Below are 15,228 nucleotides of genomic sequence, written 5' to 3'. Positions count from 1 at the left end.
ATTGCAAGTGTGCAGGAAAAATGTCACCTAAACCTACAGGTTTAAGCCCTGTAAGGACTGTTCCCAACTGATGGTGGTTACCAATCCTTACGTCAGCTGCCTTTGTGTCTTTGCTTATTTGTCATGTGCCAAGATGAACAAAAAGGCCATCTGTGACCGAGAGGCAATGCTTCTGGTTGTTGAGATGAGGAAGTCGAAGACGCGTTCCCAGTCGAAGTTTTGGGCGTGGCGGTTACGATCAAAGGCCAGGGTGCAAACGTGTTCCTGAGGTCATTCTCGTGACCAGTCTTCATCGAAATTAAGTTTTTTAGAAGAAAAACCATAACAATTAAAAAAATTTAAGCATGGTTTACCTGTGCCTTACCACTCACACCGTTTAGATTGCATGGCGCAGCTGGCACCTCTTGGCCTCTGAGCTGTTCTCCTCTAGTGAAGTCAGCTTCCTTGCTTATTCCTGTTCAAATTCCATCTGATCGGGTGGCAACTCCGGATCAGTTCCAACAGCTAAATAGGACTATGGACAAGATCTCTAGTACCACACTGGATCCCACTAGAATTCCCTCAGGCTCCATGGATCTAAGGAGACCTCTAGCTGGTTTACAATTGGTCAATTCGTATTGGACACCAGCTATGCCTCTTGACCTTGTCCTAGGGTCAATACAATCACTGGATCTGGCTCCATTGAATCCGGATCCAACAACTTCTCTGGCTCCATCCTCAGAACTGCATCAGACATCATGGTCGCATCAACTGGAGCAGCTAAGTTCGATATCAGAGGCGATTACGTTGTCGACTCTGGGCAAAGATCCAATTGTTTTGTTGGATACCGAAGCCCATTCTCCTCGCTCTAGTATTAGGACATGTGCTTATTCTGAACCTGACTATCCTAGAGAGGAGTTCATTTTTGATGAAGATAATCAGCCCTTTGAGCAAAGTGATGTGTTTGATGAACTCCAGGATGCCAGTGGCTTGAATTCCTCTTCAGACATTGGTCTGACTTCTCTTAATCCGGTCATTACCACTGAAGAGACTGCATCTTTTGCAACAGTAATCAGGAGGTCAGCAGAGAGCCTTGATCTTATCCTACCTACTCAGGAGGTAAAAACAATCTTTCTTACAGAGATTTTGAACCCAGCTCATTCCTCTCAGAAGCCCTTATTGCCTTTTAATGAGGCCCTTACAGATGTGATGATGTGGCACTTGGGCAAATCAGAGTCTAGCCCTCCGGTTAATAGAGAGGTGGAAAGAAGACATTGACCTGGGAAAAAGATATAGGCTTGGGAGATCTTGATTTTTTCACCACAGCATCCAACTCCAGAGAGCCTTGTGACACAAGCTTCTATGAGTCGTACAAACCTAAATGCCTTTCCATTGACCGTCGCGTAATAGAGTCAAAATCTTTGACCAGTCTGGCCCTTAGGTTGGTTAATACATCATGCCTCCTGGGGATATATTCTTGTGCATTATGGGATAAAGTATGTGATGTCCTGGCGGCAGTCCCTGAGGAAGTATGTCATATCTTGCAATGTTTGGTTTCTGATGGTCAGAATGCAGCAAAATTGGGCCAAGACACTACTGTCTGGGAAGGGCAGTCAGCATCAGCATTGCGCTTTGACGGAATGCCTGGATCCACTCCATTGGATTCTCCACTGAAGTTCAACACTCACTTATGGACATGCCCTTTGTGGCAAAAGGCAATTCGGCCTTTGAAAGGTTCAATGAGTAAAAGGACACTGCCTATTCTTTGCACTTAGCATCACCAACAAGACAGAGTCCTCAACAATGCCCTTGTCAACAATTTGAAAGCGGTTATCTGCAAAGACAAGGGCAGTATTCCTTTCAGTAACAACAGACTTTTCAATCCCCTAGGGGAAGAGATCAGGGAGCTAGTCGATGGGGTTCAGGCTCCCAGGGGAAACGTTCTACTCCGAACACAGAGCCCCCTTCTACAGCCACTGCAAACCCCCTTTAATTAAACCTTGATAACACACAATTGGCTGGTTGGAAGGAAGAGTATCACCTGAGATAAATGGGTGCCCCAGATCGTGGAACCAGGTTACTTCCTACCCTTCCTTTCCTTCAAACATACCATCCACAACATATAATCTCCCGGGAAAATCTTGTCTAAACTCTAAGGAGACGTTTTAGCTCTCATAGCCAAGGGAGCAATAGAGATGGTACCGGTTTCAGATATTGTGACTAGTTATTACTCCCATTACTTTCTGATACTGAAAAAGGATGGAGGCCTTAACCCATCTTAGATCTTCGTCCTCTGAAATTCTTCCAAAAGAAAGACAAGCTGAAGATTCTTACTCTGGCCCAAGTTCTGTCTAACCTCGATCCAGGAGGTTGGATGGTAGCGCTGGACACATTTCCATATTCCCATCCTACAGTCCCACATGCGTTTTCTGCCGTTTCAGGTAGGGTCAGGAGCATTTTGCATTTTCTGTTCTCCTCTGTGGGCTTACTAGTGCACCTCAGGTGTTCACAAAGGTGATAGCAGTGGCCACTGCCCATCTGCAGAGGTTGCGGATACCAGTCTTCCCATACCTCGATGAATGACTACTGAAAGCGGATTTGCCTCAAAAGTTGTGAACCATCTCCAGACGACGGCCAATCTGTAGACATATTTACGATTTTTTATACATGTGCCAAAGTTACACCTGACTCCTATTCATTCGACCTATCCTGACACGTTGGTCTTCAGAGCCCTCCATTTGGCTCAACGAGTCCAGGACATTCGAGTTATAATCTCGATGTTTCAATCTGCAGCCTAGGTCTCACTGAGGCTTCTGGGCCTCTAGCATCCTACTTGAGGACCATGCCAGGTGGCACATGCAGGCTCTGCGACAGGAAGACAAATGTCAGTGGGCTAGCACCGAGGAAATCTGTCAGATTCCATCCAGGTGTCAGAGAAGCTTATGCAGTCGAGGTTTAACCACAATTGGACTGGTGGTAGACTCCTCTCCTTGCTCCACCTACAACTGTTGTGACGGATGCATTAGTGGGTTGGGGAGGTCATCTGGGAGAGGAAGATACCACGGGACTTTGGTCTCCGGCAGAGGCTTGCCTCCACATCAACATGCTGGAGTTGTGAAGGATTCCCTTGCACTGAAGGCGTTCCTCTCAACCATCTCAGTGGAAAAGGTGCAGGTTCTCACAGACCACACAACTGCCATGTTGTTTTGCAAGATAAATGGTGGAGTGGGGTTGTGTGCCTTGTTGCCAGGCGGTTCGTCGTCTCTGGAAATGTCTGACAGCACAGGACATTTTCTTGATAGCACATCACCTGGCGGGATCTTAAAATGCCAGAGTAGACAAACTCAACCAATGTTGTCTAGCGGATCACAAATGGCAGTTATGCTCAGAGGTGTTACAGTGTGTCTTCCAAAAGTGGGAGAACCATGGCTCGATCTATTTCCCACTGAGGGTAAAGCAGTGTCTAAGATTTTGCGTGTTGGAGTTCACAAGGCAGTTTTCTTTAAGATGTGCCTTTCACCTATATTGGGGCTCGGGATTCCTATACACTTTTCCGCCCCAATCTTCTATCCAAAGTATTCAGGAATATGAAGAGACCAAGCAAAAGTCATCCTAGTGGCTCCACACGGCGCTAGGAGAATGTGATACCCAGAACCTCTCGCCATGAGCACATGTCCTCCAATCTGACTGCCTCTTCGGGAGGATCTCAGTTACAACTAGCATTCAATCTTTCTCCGGAAGTAGTTAATATCATTTTAGAAGCCACGGGTCTTTTTACCAAAACTGTGTACGCTTGAAGTTGGTACGATGGTGTTCCTCTCATCACATCCAACCCTTACAAGCATCTCTATCTGATATTTTGTATATCATTGGCCAAGCAAAGCCTTCCTGTAGCCACAGTTAAAGGTTACTTGTCGGCCATTTCTGCCTTTTTACATTGACCAGATCAGCCATCCCTCTTCAGATCAGCTGTTCTGATTTGTTTTTTAGAGGGGCTGACCCATATATGTTTCCACCTACTCAGCGGGAATGTAGTTGATATTAAAAATGATAACAGCGGGCCTTTTCAGAGGTTATGGTCCTAAGACCCTACAAAATTGCCAACATGTTTCATCCCACAAAAAACGTGGCCAAAAAATGGTCCGGGGCTTTCGTCAGGGCACAAAAGATTTCCCTCCCTGGATTGTTCAAAACAAATTATGTTGACATCCCCGCTATTAAAGGGATACCTGGGGCAGTAGTAGGATTTTTATTCTGTAAATCCCCCAGGCCTATATCTCCTAAGAGCTCCCTGAAAAATAGTCGAGCCCACCCAGACCTTTAGGAGTCTGGGTGAACCCGATGATGAAGCATGACACCAATAGGGTGTGTGAAGGGGAAATAATAAAAGGAATTATTTACTTTCCGCAACAGCAACAAATGCCACCATTAGGAGTTTTAGAGGCTTTAGGAGCCATCTTGGGTCTGGATACAATTTTGTGAAGTGGAGTAATTCCTAGCCTTCTGCATTACCGAAAATTATCATCTACAGGTTAATGCAGGTGTCTTTTACATCCTAAATAAAGGAGTCTTCCATAGCCAAGAGCAGGGAGAATAATCAACTCCACACATTACAAATTTAAGATTATGCCCTTGACTAATGGTGTGAAAATTATGAACATAATCGGTTAGGCCCATGAAATAAAGACTTCTCTACTCTAGTTTTTGTACACGGTCACTCTAGTGAGATGTGTTGCTAAGTTTCCTGGTTCACGTTTGGACATCCAGGAAGGCTGGAAGCAGGAAGATGAAAAACTGCCTTAAGAGATCCACCGATTATTTGTTCTGAATGACCACTGAACCTTCCTGTTGATGTGTAAATGTTACCAGCAGGGGTGCTGGTAAGCAGAAAGTATAACCCACCTGCATATCTATATTGGTTTTTGAGGCAAGTTGGTACAATAGGGGATCAGTTTACAGAGGTCATGGAGGCTAAGTCAATGTGACAGTGGCAATGAACTGGTACTCTGACATTTGAGGCGGAATGTGTTCGAGAGAAGAATGTTTGTCAATGCTAAGACAAGAATAGGACCAGCAATATAACCAAGATTGAAAAACGCTGAAGAACAACCTTGAACCTTAAATACACTTTCCTGACTATTAAGGGCATGTAAAATGTTGGTAAGATATTTAAAATATACACCCTTTACAAGAAGAGCAGGTCACACATAGATTTTCTACAGGAGACACACATAGAGAAGTGGGACTTGCACTGAAATGTCAGGGCTGTGGTTTAACACTGGGTACTCAGAGTATGCCACAGGAGCATCAACATGGATAAGCCCAGGGTGCCTTTCATAGCTTACCAAACTATATCGCACCAGGACACTATGTTGTTGTAGTGGGCAAGTTCTATGGAAAACACTTTTTAATTGACAGTAACATGCTCCAAACACTGATCAAGTTTGATTCCTAAACAGTTGACAAGGCAGTTTGTAAAAAAACACACACATTCCGAGAATACTATAATGGAGTAAGTGACTTGATTAAATATAGGTCCCACCCTCCCATACCCCCTTAGTCAGTGGTTAGAACAGACCTAGCTATAGAGAAATGGGCAAGTAACTGGGGTGTGGTTGGTTCCTGGTCAACCCTGATTCCGGATAGTAGTCCTACTCCTTACCAATCCATGACTTACATGGCAGATTAGAAAAGATATATAGTTCTAGATCACTATATGCTTCCGTTCTGCAAACTGAGTACCTCTTTAGAACTATACCAGATCATAATTCATTGTTATAGGGATTCCAATGAAGTGTACAGAAAGCAACTGTTCCACATGTAGTCATTTTGGAATACGAGATTTGGCACTTCTTTGGGAATAATGAAAATACAGCGCCTATCACTTTGATGGAATGTGAGGCATTCAATGTGGTGATTACAGAGCACTGCATGTTAACAATCTATGAATCATGAATGAACATAGTTAATGAATCAGATGGACTTGAAATGCAAATGCACAGCCTGAAGAAGGATATAGCTCAGAGAGGCAGAGGGGGCAATCTGGAAAGATTGTGTTGTTTGATTATAGAACCTACATGGCAAACAAACACAGGGAACAATATAAAGAAGGGAGTTTGTTAGACTGGCTGATTAAATCAGAGTCTTAAGGAATTCTAATAAGAAGTGCCTGGGACAGTGAACGGAAGACAAAGGACATAGAGTATGATATTTAATATTCAGACATTTTGTGATTATTCAATGTTATAGGGGCCAAAGGACCAGGCTACAACTGGGTAGCTAGAAGATTTCCTAGATAAGGAAACTACAGACTATTTGCCCAGATCAAGTAGAACATTTGGATAAACCACTGACTTCTAGAGGCAGAGAAGGCAATTCCTGATCTAGCTAAAAGGAAAACTTCTGGAACAGCTGCCAACCCATTTAATTCTATGGTACAAATGTAGACATAGTGGCACTAAAGCTTCCAGAATTATACGCGGTTACAGTGCTGAAGGTATAACCCCTCCTTTCAAAAGAGAGGTATTGATATGTATTGCTTCCCAAACTAGATCGAGATCTGCAAACAGTATACTCTTACAGACCCTTGCCCATGAATTATATTATTCTTAAGAACGCCACAGATAATGGTATACTTAACAAACTGCCATGCCCTGACAAAAATCAGAGCAGAGTGGGGTTGTACCAGGTCGTAATCCTGTCTTGAATATACAGTGCTTGTTTTACATGTTGAAACAATAGTCCAGACACCTAAACCACACTACTGGTAGTTGCGAGAGATTTGGAGAAAGCATTCAACACAGTAACCTGGAAATATATTTTTGCTACACTGGGTCGATCAGGAATAGGAGAGATTATGAGGACATGGTTGATGCTATTGTGCACCTAACTTAAGAGTCCTGACTGAGCAATATTATTAGAACAATACTTCATAAATAGTGTCAAACTGCAAAATTGCACACTATCTCCATTAATATTTGCCTTGATTATGGAGCCCTCTGCAAAGGTGGTACACTCCATGGGCAAAAAACATGGTATTATCAGAAAGGGTAGCACACACACAATGTCACTGTATGCTGATGATATGCATTTAATTCTAATGAATGTTGACCAAGGGCTTACCCTGATGATTGATGAATTGGATGAATTTGGGAACATCTCCAGACTAACTGTAACTGTGATGAAATCATGCACAAGTCCAATAAGAAGCCATTCTGATGGGATTAACCTAACCCATCATTTTTGTTAACATTTAGGTACATGAGCACACAAATGTATCACGTAGAAGCCAACAATATTTGATGGTAATATTGGGAGAACATGGACATGTCTTAGAGGATGTGCGAAATTTTCGGAGGTTGCTTCTTGATATAAATATATATTTTTTACAATATACCTATGAAGTTGCCCAATGGGTTATTTAAAGATAAATAACCACACAGACGAGAGGTGGAGGACCAAATCCCTGCCCTACAGCCTCCACTCAATTTACTCAATTCACAAAAAGGTAGGCAGACTGAAGAAACTCACATGCACATCAAGGGGAATTTCCCAAATTCTGGCTATGTGGGTCTTCCTGAACACCCAGGTGTTTAAGGGCTCATTCACATATTTGTGGTATGCTTCATAATTGGCCAGTCCGGCCCACCGAGTTAGGACAGTGCCAACCTGGTGGTTTCAACCTTAACCCAAAAGGGGAAAAGAGAGCTCATAATAAGGTGGTGCTGGTCAACATGGGGCTCCAGAGATTCTAGAAAACAAAAAAAAATAAGCTCTGAGTAATTCACCGACAAGAGCCTTTATTATTAGGGTCCACAGAATAGTAAAGTGTGGTAGACTGCACTGGCGTAGAGTGTAGTGATGTACAGTAGAGTGGTGGAGAGTAGACTACAGTGTTGTAGATTTCAATGAGTGGAGTGGCACAGAATGGCATAGAGCGCAGTGGCTTAGTGTAGATTGTTTCAGAGAAGAGTACAGTGACAGAGTGCAATGGTGCAGTGGCATAGAGTATTGCAGAGTAGAGTATAGAGGCGTAGTGTGCAGGGTAGAAGGGGATAGAGTGTATTGGTTTTGAGTAAAGTGGTGTAGAGTATATTAGCAAAGAACAGTGGCGTAGAGTACAGTGGTGCAGAGTACAGTAGTGTGATGTAGAGTAGCGTGGAGTGGCGTAAAGTGAAGTGGCATAGAGGAGATTATTTCAGAGTAGAGTGAAGTGGCTTAGAGTGGAGTGGTGGCAGGGTAGAGTGCAGTGGCATAGAGTAGTGGCGTAGAGTGCAGTTTTGCAAAGTAGAGTGGAATACAGTGGAGTTGTGCAAAGTACAGTGGAATTGCCTAGACTGGAGTGGTGTAGAGTGCAGTTGTACATAGAGTGGGGTAGAGAACAGTGTCACAGAATGCGGTGGTGCAAAGTAGATTAGAGTGGCCTAGATTAGACTGGTATACAGTGTAGTGGAGTAGAGTAGAGCATAGTGACGGAGACCTCATTGGCTCTGAAATAAAATCTTATCAGTACCAGTACAGATTTGTTGTATGCTACTTTTTTGGAAAGGGTGCGGGGAACCTAAGAAAACAACAATGGTCTCTGGCTGGTAATGTTGGTTCCTAACATGGTTACCTTTCAGGTAAGTTTGAGAGGGATTCATAGGAAACCACCTGTCTGGTTTTCACAGTCCAGATGGTAAGTTGGTATGCGTGCACTGCCTGGGGGCCAAAGGAATTCAACTGGAGTCAGCTAGGCCTGTCTAGGTACACACAATGCGATTTCATAAATTCATTTCATGACTAGGTTAGACATGCAGTTGTGAAATTTACATGTAGCTAATTCTTGGTTGCTAGGGAATATGAAAACGGCAAGTAGCAGTAATAGTAAAGTGGATGTAATCGTAACCCTGGGCTAAGAGAAACAAGTATGTGCTTCATTTCGACGTACCTGATAGATTCATTCTTGACCCTCAGGCAGCCTGTCAGGTCTAGGTGTTCCAGATCCCTGCAGCATTTGGCTACTTCGTGCACTGCAACATCTGTAATGTTGGCATTCACTGCGAGGGAGAGGGATTTTAGCTTGCAACTGTTCTGTGCCAAGTAGCACACTACCTCGTCCTTCAGCTGACGGCATGCAGTCACATCAATCGACTCCAAGTCCTTGCAGTGGTCAGCTAGGCTGCGCAAAGAAAGGCCATCAACCCACTCACAGTGGGCCATAGAAATGTTTTGAAGGTGTGGGCAGCTTAGACATATGGCCACCAGCGACTGGCGGCTCAGAAGAAGACAGTTGTTCAAGTTGATGCTCAAGAGGTGATGGTTCTGGCCCACAACAGGAAGAAGCTCCCGGTCGGTCAGCCACTCAGAGCAGCTCTGGAGGTTCAGTCGGTGCAGCACCTCGTTCTCCTTCAGCATGGTACAGAATGCAGCTTTAGGCAAGTGTGAACCTATCTGATATAAAAATAGAAAGTTAGAAACGAAGGCTCAGTAAACACAAGAAGTCTCTTATTTCAACACAGAGCCACACTGCATGTTAATCAGTCAAGATTTGATAAAAATGGCTGCCCAAGCTAGTGCATAGCAGTAGAGCTACAACTAAAAATGATGCAAGAAGAAGCAAAAAAGAGGTATGGTAGGTGACCCAGAAAAGCTGAATCACCAGGGGAAAAAAATGCAGGGGCAAATGCATTCACATCACTTCACCCTAGAAACACAGAGCTTTTAGCTTAACCTACATACCAGGGCCTACATGCAGAATGTCCTACACGATAGTGCAATAAAATGGAAGCTAGAGACGTAGGCCGAAAGTGCACCTAAGAGTGATTATTTATAGTAGCCTGTCGGTAAATTTGTATTTCAGAACTGACAACACATTTCAGTCCTGCACGCAAGCGAAACCTATGGAAGAGCTGCCTGAATTCACTTCTAGTATTATTCCGCAGTTGGTACATTCCTATACTCACTACAACTGAGCAATTATGATCCGCTTCTCCTTATTTATTCTAGTTTACTCACATGAATTGTTGCATTACATTTAACAGCAGAAAACAGTCCCCAGTTTCCTGCTACGTTAAACACATTCTAAATGTCATAAGGAATCTGCATTGTGGGACACCAGGATGCACCTGGACAATGTATTTTTCATTTTATCAGCTGAATAGATAGAACGTTTACCCCCTGTGTTACCAGCTAGGGGTCTTTAACTACACCATAGATAGATCACAACTCAGGGCTTGTTTCCTCAGTCTATTTACTCAACATTCTCCCTGTTGAAAATGCCAATTTAAAGTGTTATTTATGAAAAAGTTGTACTTTTGCTTTTATAGTAGTCCTCTGATATGTGGACTGGCTGGTGTTTTCTTTGCCAACAATATAGGAGAATTAAGGAAACTGGAATTATCACTTTAAAATTATTAAATGAAATGCTTTTTAAAACAATCTATAGATCCCAACAACTGAAACCGATATAAAACATGATACATACTGAAATGCGGAAGAGTGAGAAAGACAAATACTTACTATTCTATACATGTGACAGAAAGGCAGGCCTACAGATGTAAGATCCAGAGGGGTTCAAAGTAAGCACATGAAAGGGTAGGCTCGAATGGAACAAAAAACACGGTGCTGGGTCAAACCTACAATCAATCAATCAATCAATCAATCAGGAGTTTGTTAAAGCGCGACTACTCACCCGTAAGGGTCTCAAGGCGCTAGGGGTGGGGGGGGGATTTGGGGGGGTGCAGGTTCCATTCCATCAAGGAGGGGGTCTGTCGAAGAGCCAGGTTTTGAGGTTTCTTGCGAAGATGGGGAGCGATGTTGTCTGTCTGAGGTGGAGCGGAAGGGCGCAAGGGTGCAGACAAGTTACTACCAATGTCTGTCAAATCCATTCACGATTTGCTATTGAGAACTTTCGTCCGAATAACCTATACTGCAGCAGGCTTGTAAGACTCCACTAAAATTAATATATGTTGGGGCGTGGCTTGCGCGCCGCGACGAGATGGCGGTTCGCGAGTAGCTCCGGGGCATCTAAGGCTGTCGGGACGATTTAGGATCCCTGCTGACGGTGCCTGCTTCCTGAAAATCGGCATTTCAGCTGTCGGAATATGCTGTGAGCGGATTGCAACGTCTCTCTACTAGCGGAACTTACAGGAACCTGCTCTTTTATTAATTAGTAGCTCCGCTCCTTGGATTTCGTGAGCGGCTGCCATTTTGTTTTGCCGGCGCCGCTCGCGTTTTCTCTTCACGGGTTTGTGACAAGCCACTGAAACCTGCATGCGAAGCTGGATTAAGGTGATTTTTCAATATGTTTCTCCATTTCCATGCTCCAGGATACATCAGTTTGTCTCACAGACAATTTTATGAGACATTTTAGTCGTTATGTCGTCATGACTGATACTTTTTGCCTCTCCTCGATGTCTCCTCTAAACCTCTTGCCCAAGCATGATTAATGAGCTACCTTACTTGCTCCTTTCTTCAGTGGGGACAGGACCAATTATTTTTTCAACGCTTTTTCAGCGCTCCTTCAGCATGTTATATGGATTTATTCTCCCTACTTGTTAATGACCGCTGTTTTGTGCTCTACTGCTATTGCTGTTGACAGTGTCTTCCTTTTATAGGCTACCTACTGTTTTTATTGTGTCTTTGTACGCTACTATTGATTTTTCTGTCATTTTATGGTCCTTTTGGGTCAGATTATATTCGCACAGGTTTTTTTTTATGTGGTGACATTATTGGACTTTTCTTGTGGTCATATCTTATGGCTGATAATATGGTCCCCCTTCTAATGCTAAAGACTCCAAAGTTGCTCTGAAGAGGTCCAAACAAACTTCTCCTACCCCGGAGTCATCTCAGAAGGATACTGGTACCACATGGGACACCAATTTGTCACGTTTAAATGCTGTACATGACATTGCGCAATCTACCAAGACCAATACTGATTTACTACAAGTTGAGGTAGCGGCTATCAGAAATGATTTTAAAGCATTATTTATTCGTGTTACGAATGCGGAGACACGTATTAGTGGTGTGGAGGACACTGCGCAACAACACTCTAAGTCTCTTCAGCAGATGGAGCGCTCAATGGCGGAGTTACGGAGGGATCTCACAGAACAGGAAGATCGCAATCGTAGAAGCAATCTGTGGATTTTTGCTCTGCCTGAAGATGCGGAAAAACGGTCTCCTCGATGATAAACTTTCTATACCAGTGGCTTCCATCTACTCTACAAATTTCATTTCAGAAAGACTTTGAAATTGAAAGGGCTCATCGTGTACCAACTTTTAGACCCAAGTCCTCATTGCATCCAAGGGCGGTAATTTTTACACCGCTGCGTCATCAACACTCGGAGCAAATTTTGGCTCACATGAGGAAGATCAAGGCGGTGACTTGGGAAGGGCATCGGATTGCTATATCGCAAGACTTTGCCAGAGAACTGTCATTCGAAGGTAAGGTTTTCTTAACTTACGGAAACGTCTTTCAGATATGAATATCCCTTTTTCTTTTGCTGGCCCTTCGAAATTTCGTATCACCTTTAAGGGCCGGTCGAGAATCTTTGATGAACCTTCTGATCTCTCCTCCTTTCTGGATAATTAGTCTGAATCTCAGATGGATTCTTCTCCTACTCCTGGTCCTTTGGGCCCTTGATTTCTAGTTGTCACTATGAAGTTTTCTTTTTGTCTCTTTATGCTTAGCTTGTGTAATAGATTTCAATTATACATGTTAGGTTTTTGCTCTTAATAATTATAAGATGGTGTTCCCAGCTTTCTAGTTCACATGTTGTTTGCCGCAGTAGGGGTTCATATCTTTCCTTTGTTTATTTGTGTCTCTTGGTTCTCGTTCCTTTGATATTTTATTTTATATATTTTGATTATTATTTTTGACTTTCAGATATGTTTCCTCCCTTTATATTTTTCTTTTTATACATGGATGTATCTTCCGTTGTTGTCCTCAAACTTCAGACTTTCTGTTTTTGTACTTCATTGTTCATAGTAGGTACTTTATGTTTTGTTTCATAGCGATTTTCAGTATATCTGTTTATTCCCTTTTACTATTTGGGTTGCTGATGGTTGCTTTTCTGTGGATGTTTTGTTTTTCTTTGGATGTTTCTTTTTATGTGTACAATGCTTCTTCTTTTCTATTCATTTGGTGTTCTGTTTTGCTTTATTTTCGTATTTTTTCCTCCCTTTCTTTGGTGTATAATTGGGTTTTTTTCCCGTTTGTTTGTGTTTGAATATACTGGTTGTGATGTGATGTTTATATGTATTCATGCTCTATTAGATGTGTTCTTTTTTAGTTGGTTCCTTATATATTAACATCTTTAACTTATTTCATCTAAATGATTATTGCTCTGTTTTATAATTTTCTTGCTTATTGATGCTCATTAATTGGTTTGTCTATTCTTGATATTGTAATGAATTATATATAGGTGTTTTTTTTAGACCTTAGATATTTTTGTTTACGTTTATATGCATTTTTTCTGCTCATACAATCAAGTCTGAATAGTTATTATGATTGTTTAGAATACAGTTCTTACTTATATACTGCATATATAGCTGTAGATTGTATTCTTTATTATGCACTATACTCGTTATTTCTTGTTAGTATTTATTCACGATGCTTTTATTATACTATATATTGTGGTTTATTTTTCTTCTATCTAGCTGACTGATGGATTTTTTAGAGTTTCTTTTATCTGTTATAGCCTGTTTGATTAGCTTATGCTCTTTCTTCTAGTTCTCTCTTAAATAAGAATTATAAGGCTCATTGGCACCTATTTTTTTTATCACTTTTTACGCCTTTATCTGTAGTTTTTCTAATATGGGATCATTGGCTTCATTACTATGTATTTCCTGGTGGTCCCCTTGCTTGCCCCTCCATGTCCCCCCTGGTATGAATTTGGTTCTTCATAGACCTCCCCTGGTGGGTCTCTTTCCTTTTGTCTTTCTATTCCCTCTTTTGCTTTTCTCTTTCCTTTTCTTTTCTTCTAATCTTCTTTCTCTCTTTCCTTGTTTTTTTTTCTCTTTACACATTTTCCTTTTCTTTTATCATGGTGATACATTTGTTGGCCATTTTGGTTCATTGACATAATTCTTCATATCTTCATATGATACTTTGTACTTTTTGAGATTACTAAATGATATATTGATCTTCTTGATTCTCATCAATTGTATCACTTTGTAATGTACTTAACTATTTATATGCTTTTTAAAATGCAATAAAATTATTGAACGAAAAAAAATATTTAATATATGTTAAAGTTATTTCCCCAGTGTTCAGGGGTCCCAATTCTTTAACGGAGTAAACTTGTCCTTCAGCATGATCTACAAATATTTCAGTTTTGTTGAATGCAAAATGTCTTAGGCTAGCAGGAATGAAGCTTTCAATTATATGAAGGACACTTCAACTGTTACGATTCTACAGGTTAAATTATAAAACCTTAATTAGCCATTCTCTTCCCTTGAATTTGCCTAAAGCAGGATAGTTCTTATTTTACAATACTACTGCCTGGAAAATATGTGCACTTTAAAGCAATCCCTTTAACCTTTATCTGCATCTGAAGACACATTATTTACAACTTACCTAAGCAATCACAATTTTTCAGCTCTCCTTCCTACTCTCTCAAGGAGCGGATAGCAAAGGTAATGAACCCTCCTCAGAAGCAGACATATAGATAAAGGGGATAACCATGGTAATAATATAATACCTGAGTGGAGTCGAAGCAGTGGCAGTTTCTCAGATAAAGCTGGACGAGAGACTGGAAAGACTTGCTGACCCTTTGTAAACGCACAAGTTGATCGATTGGCAGGTAGTCCAAGATTCGTGGGAACAGAACATCCTCCCATGGTAGATCCAGTAAACTAAGACAAAAACAGAAAAAAACAAGTGATTTAGATTGAACACCGTAGAAACTAGGAGCAATGTGCCAAGGCAAAATTGCAATCTCGCAAACTCATCAGCTAGATTCTAGGTTCCAGACTGGTTGTTTCTACCACTTCCTCAGGGAAGCCGTCCTCTGAATTCACTACCCATTCACTGTAATATGATTAACCAATGCTACACCTTTCTTCTCTCACCCCAGCTCTCATACAGTCATTTCCTCATCTCTAGTTTTAAGAGTACTCTTCCAAAGCCAATCTGTCCACATACTGTACAGGTATTTGTTTTTCTTTAATAATTTGATTATTTCGATCATATGCCCCTAATTTTATTTTGGGAATCTCCCTAAATTCTAGCTGATAATTCACTGTAGCAATAGAGAAACATAGTAGTTT

The 15,228-nt window shown here is 41.8% G+C and overlaps 1 protein-coding gene across 1 annotated transcript in view; it reads right to left on the bottom strand.

The window, feature by feature from the left end:
• Nucleotides 1–15,228, bottom strand: part of FBXL15 (F-box and leucine rich repeat protein 15) — a 48,023-nt gene that overhangs the window by 16,091 nt on the left and 16,704 nt on the right. Inside the window, exons 2-3 of the mRNA XM_078643050.1 lie at nt 14,661–14,814; nt 8,909–9,411 (exon numbers count right to left, since the gene is read on the bottom strand). Of these exons, the coding sequence (XP_078499176.1) occupies nt 8,909–9,411; nt 14,661–14,814 (657 nt within the window). The remainder of the gene's footprint in view (nt 1–8,908; nt 9,412–14,660; nt 14,815–15,228) is intronic.

This window comes from Lissotriton helveticus, chromosome 5_1, assembly GCF_964261635.1.
Source record: "Lissotriton helveticus chromosome 5_1, aLisHel1.1, whole genome shotgun sequence".
Classification (NCBI taxonomy): Eukaryota; Metazoa; Chordata; class Amphibia; order Caudata; family Salamandridae; genus Lissotriton; species Lissotriton helveticus.
Note: the sequence above shows the minus strand (reverse complement) of the source record. Positions and strands in the feature narration are given on the sequence as shown.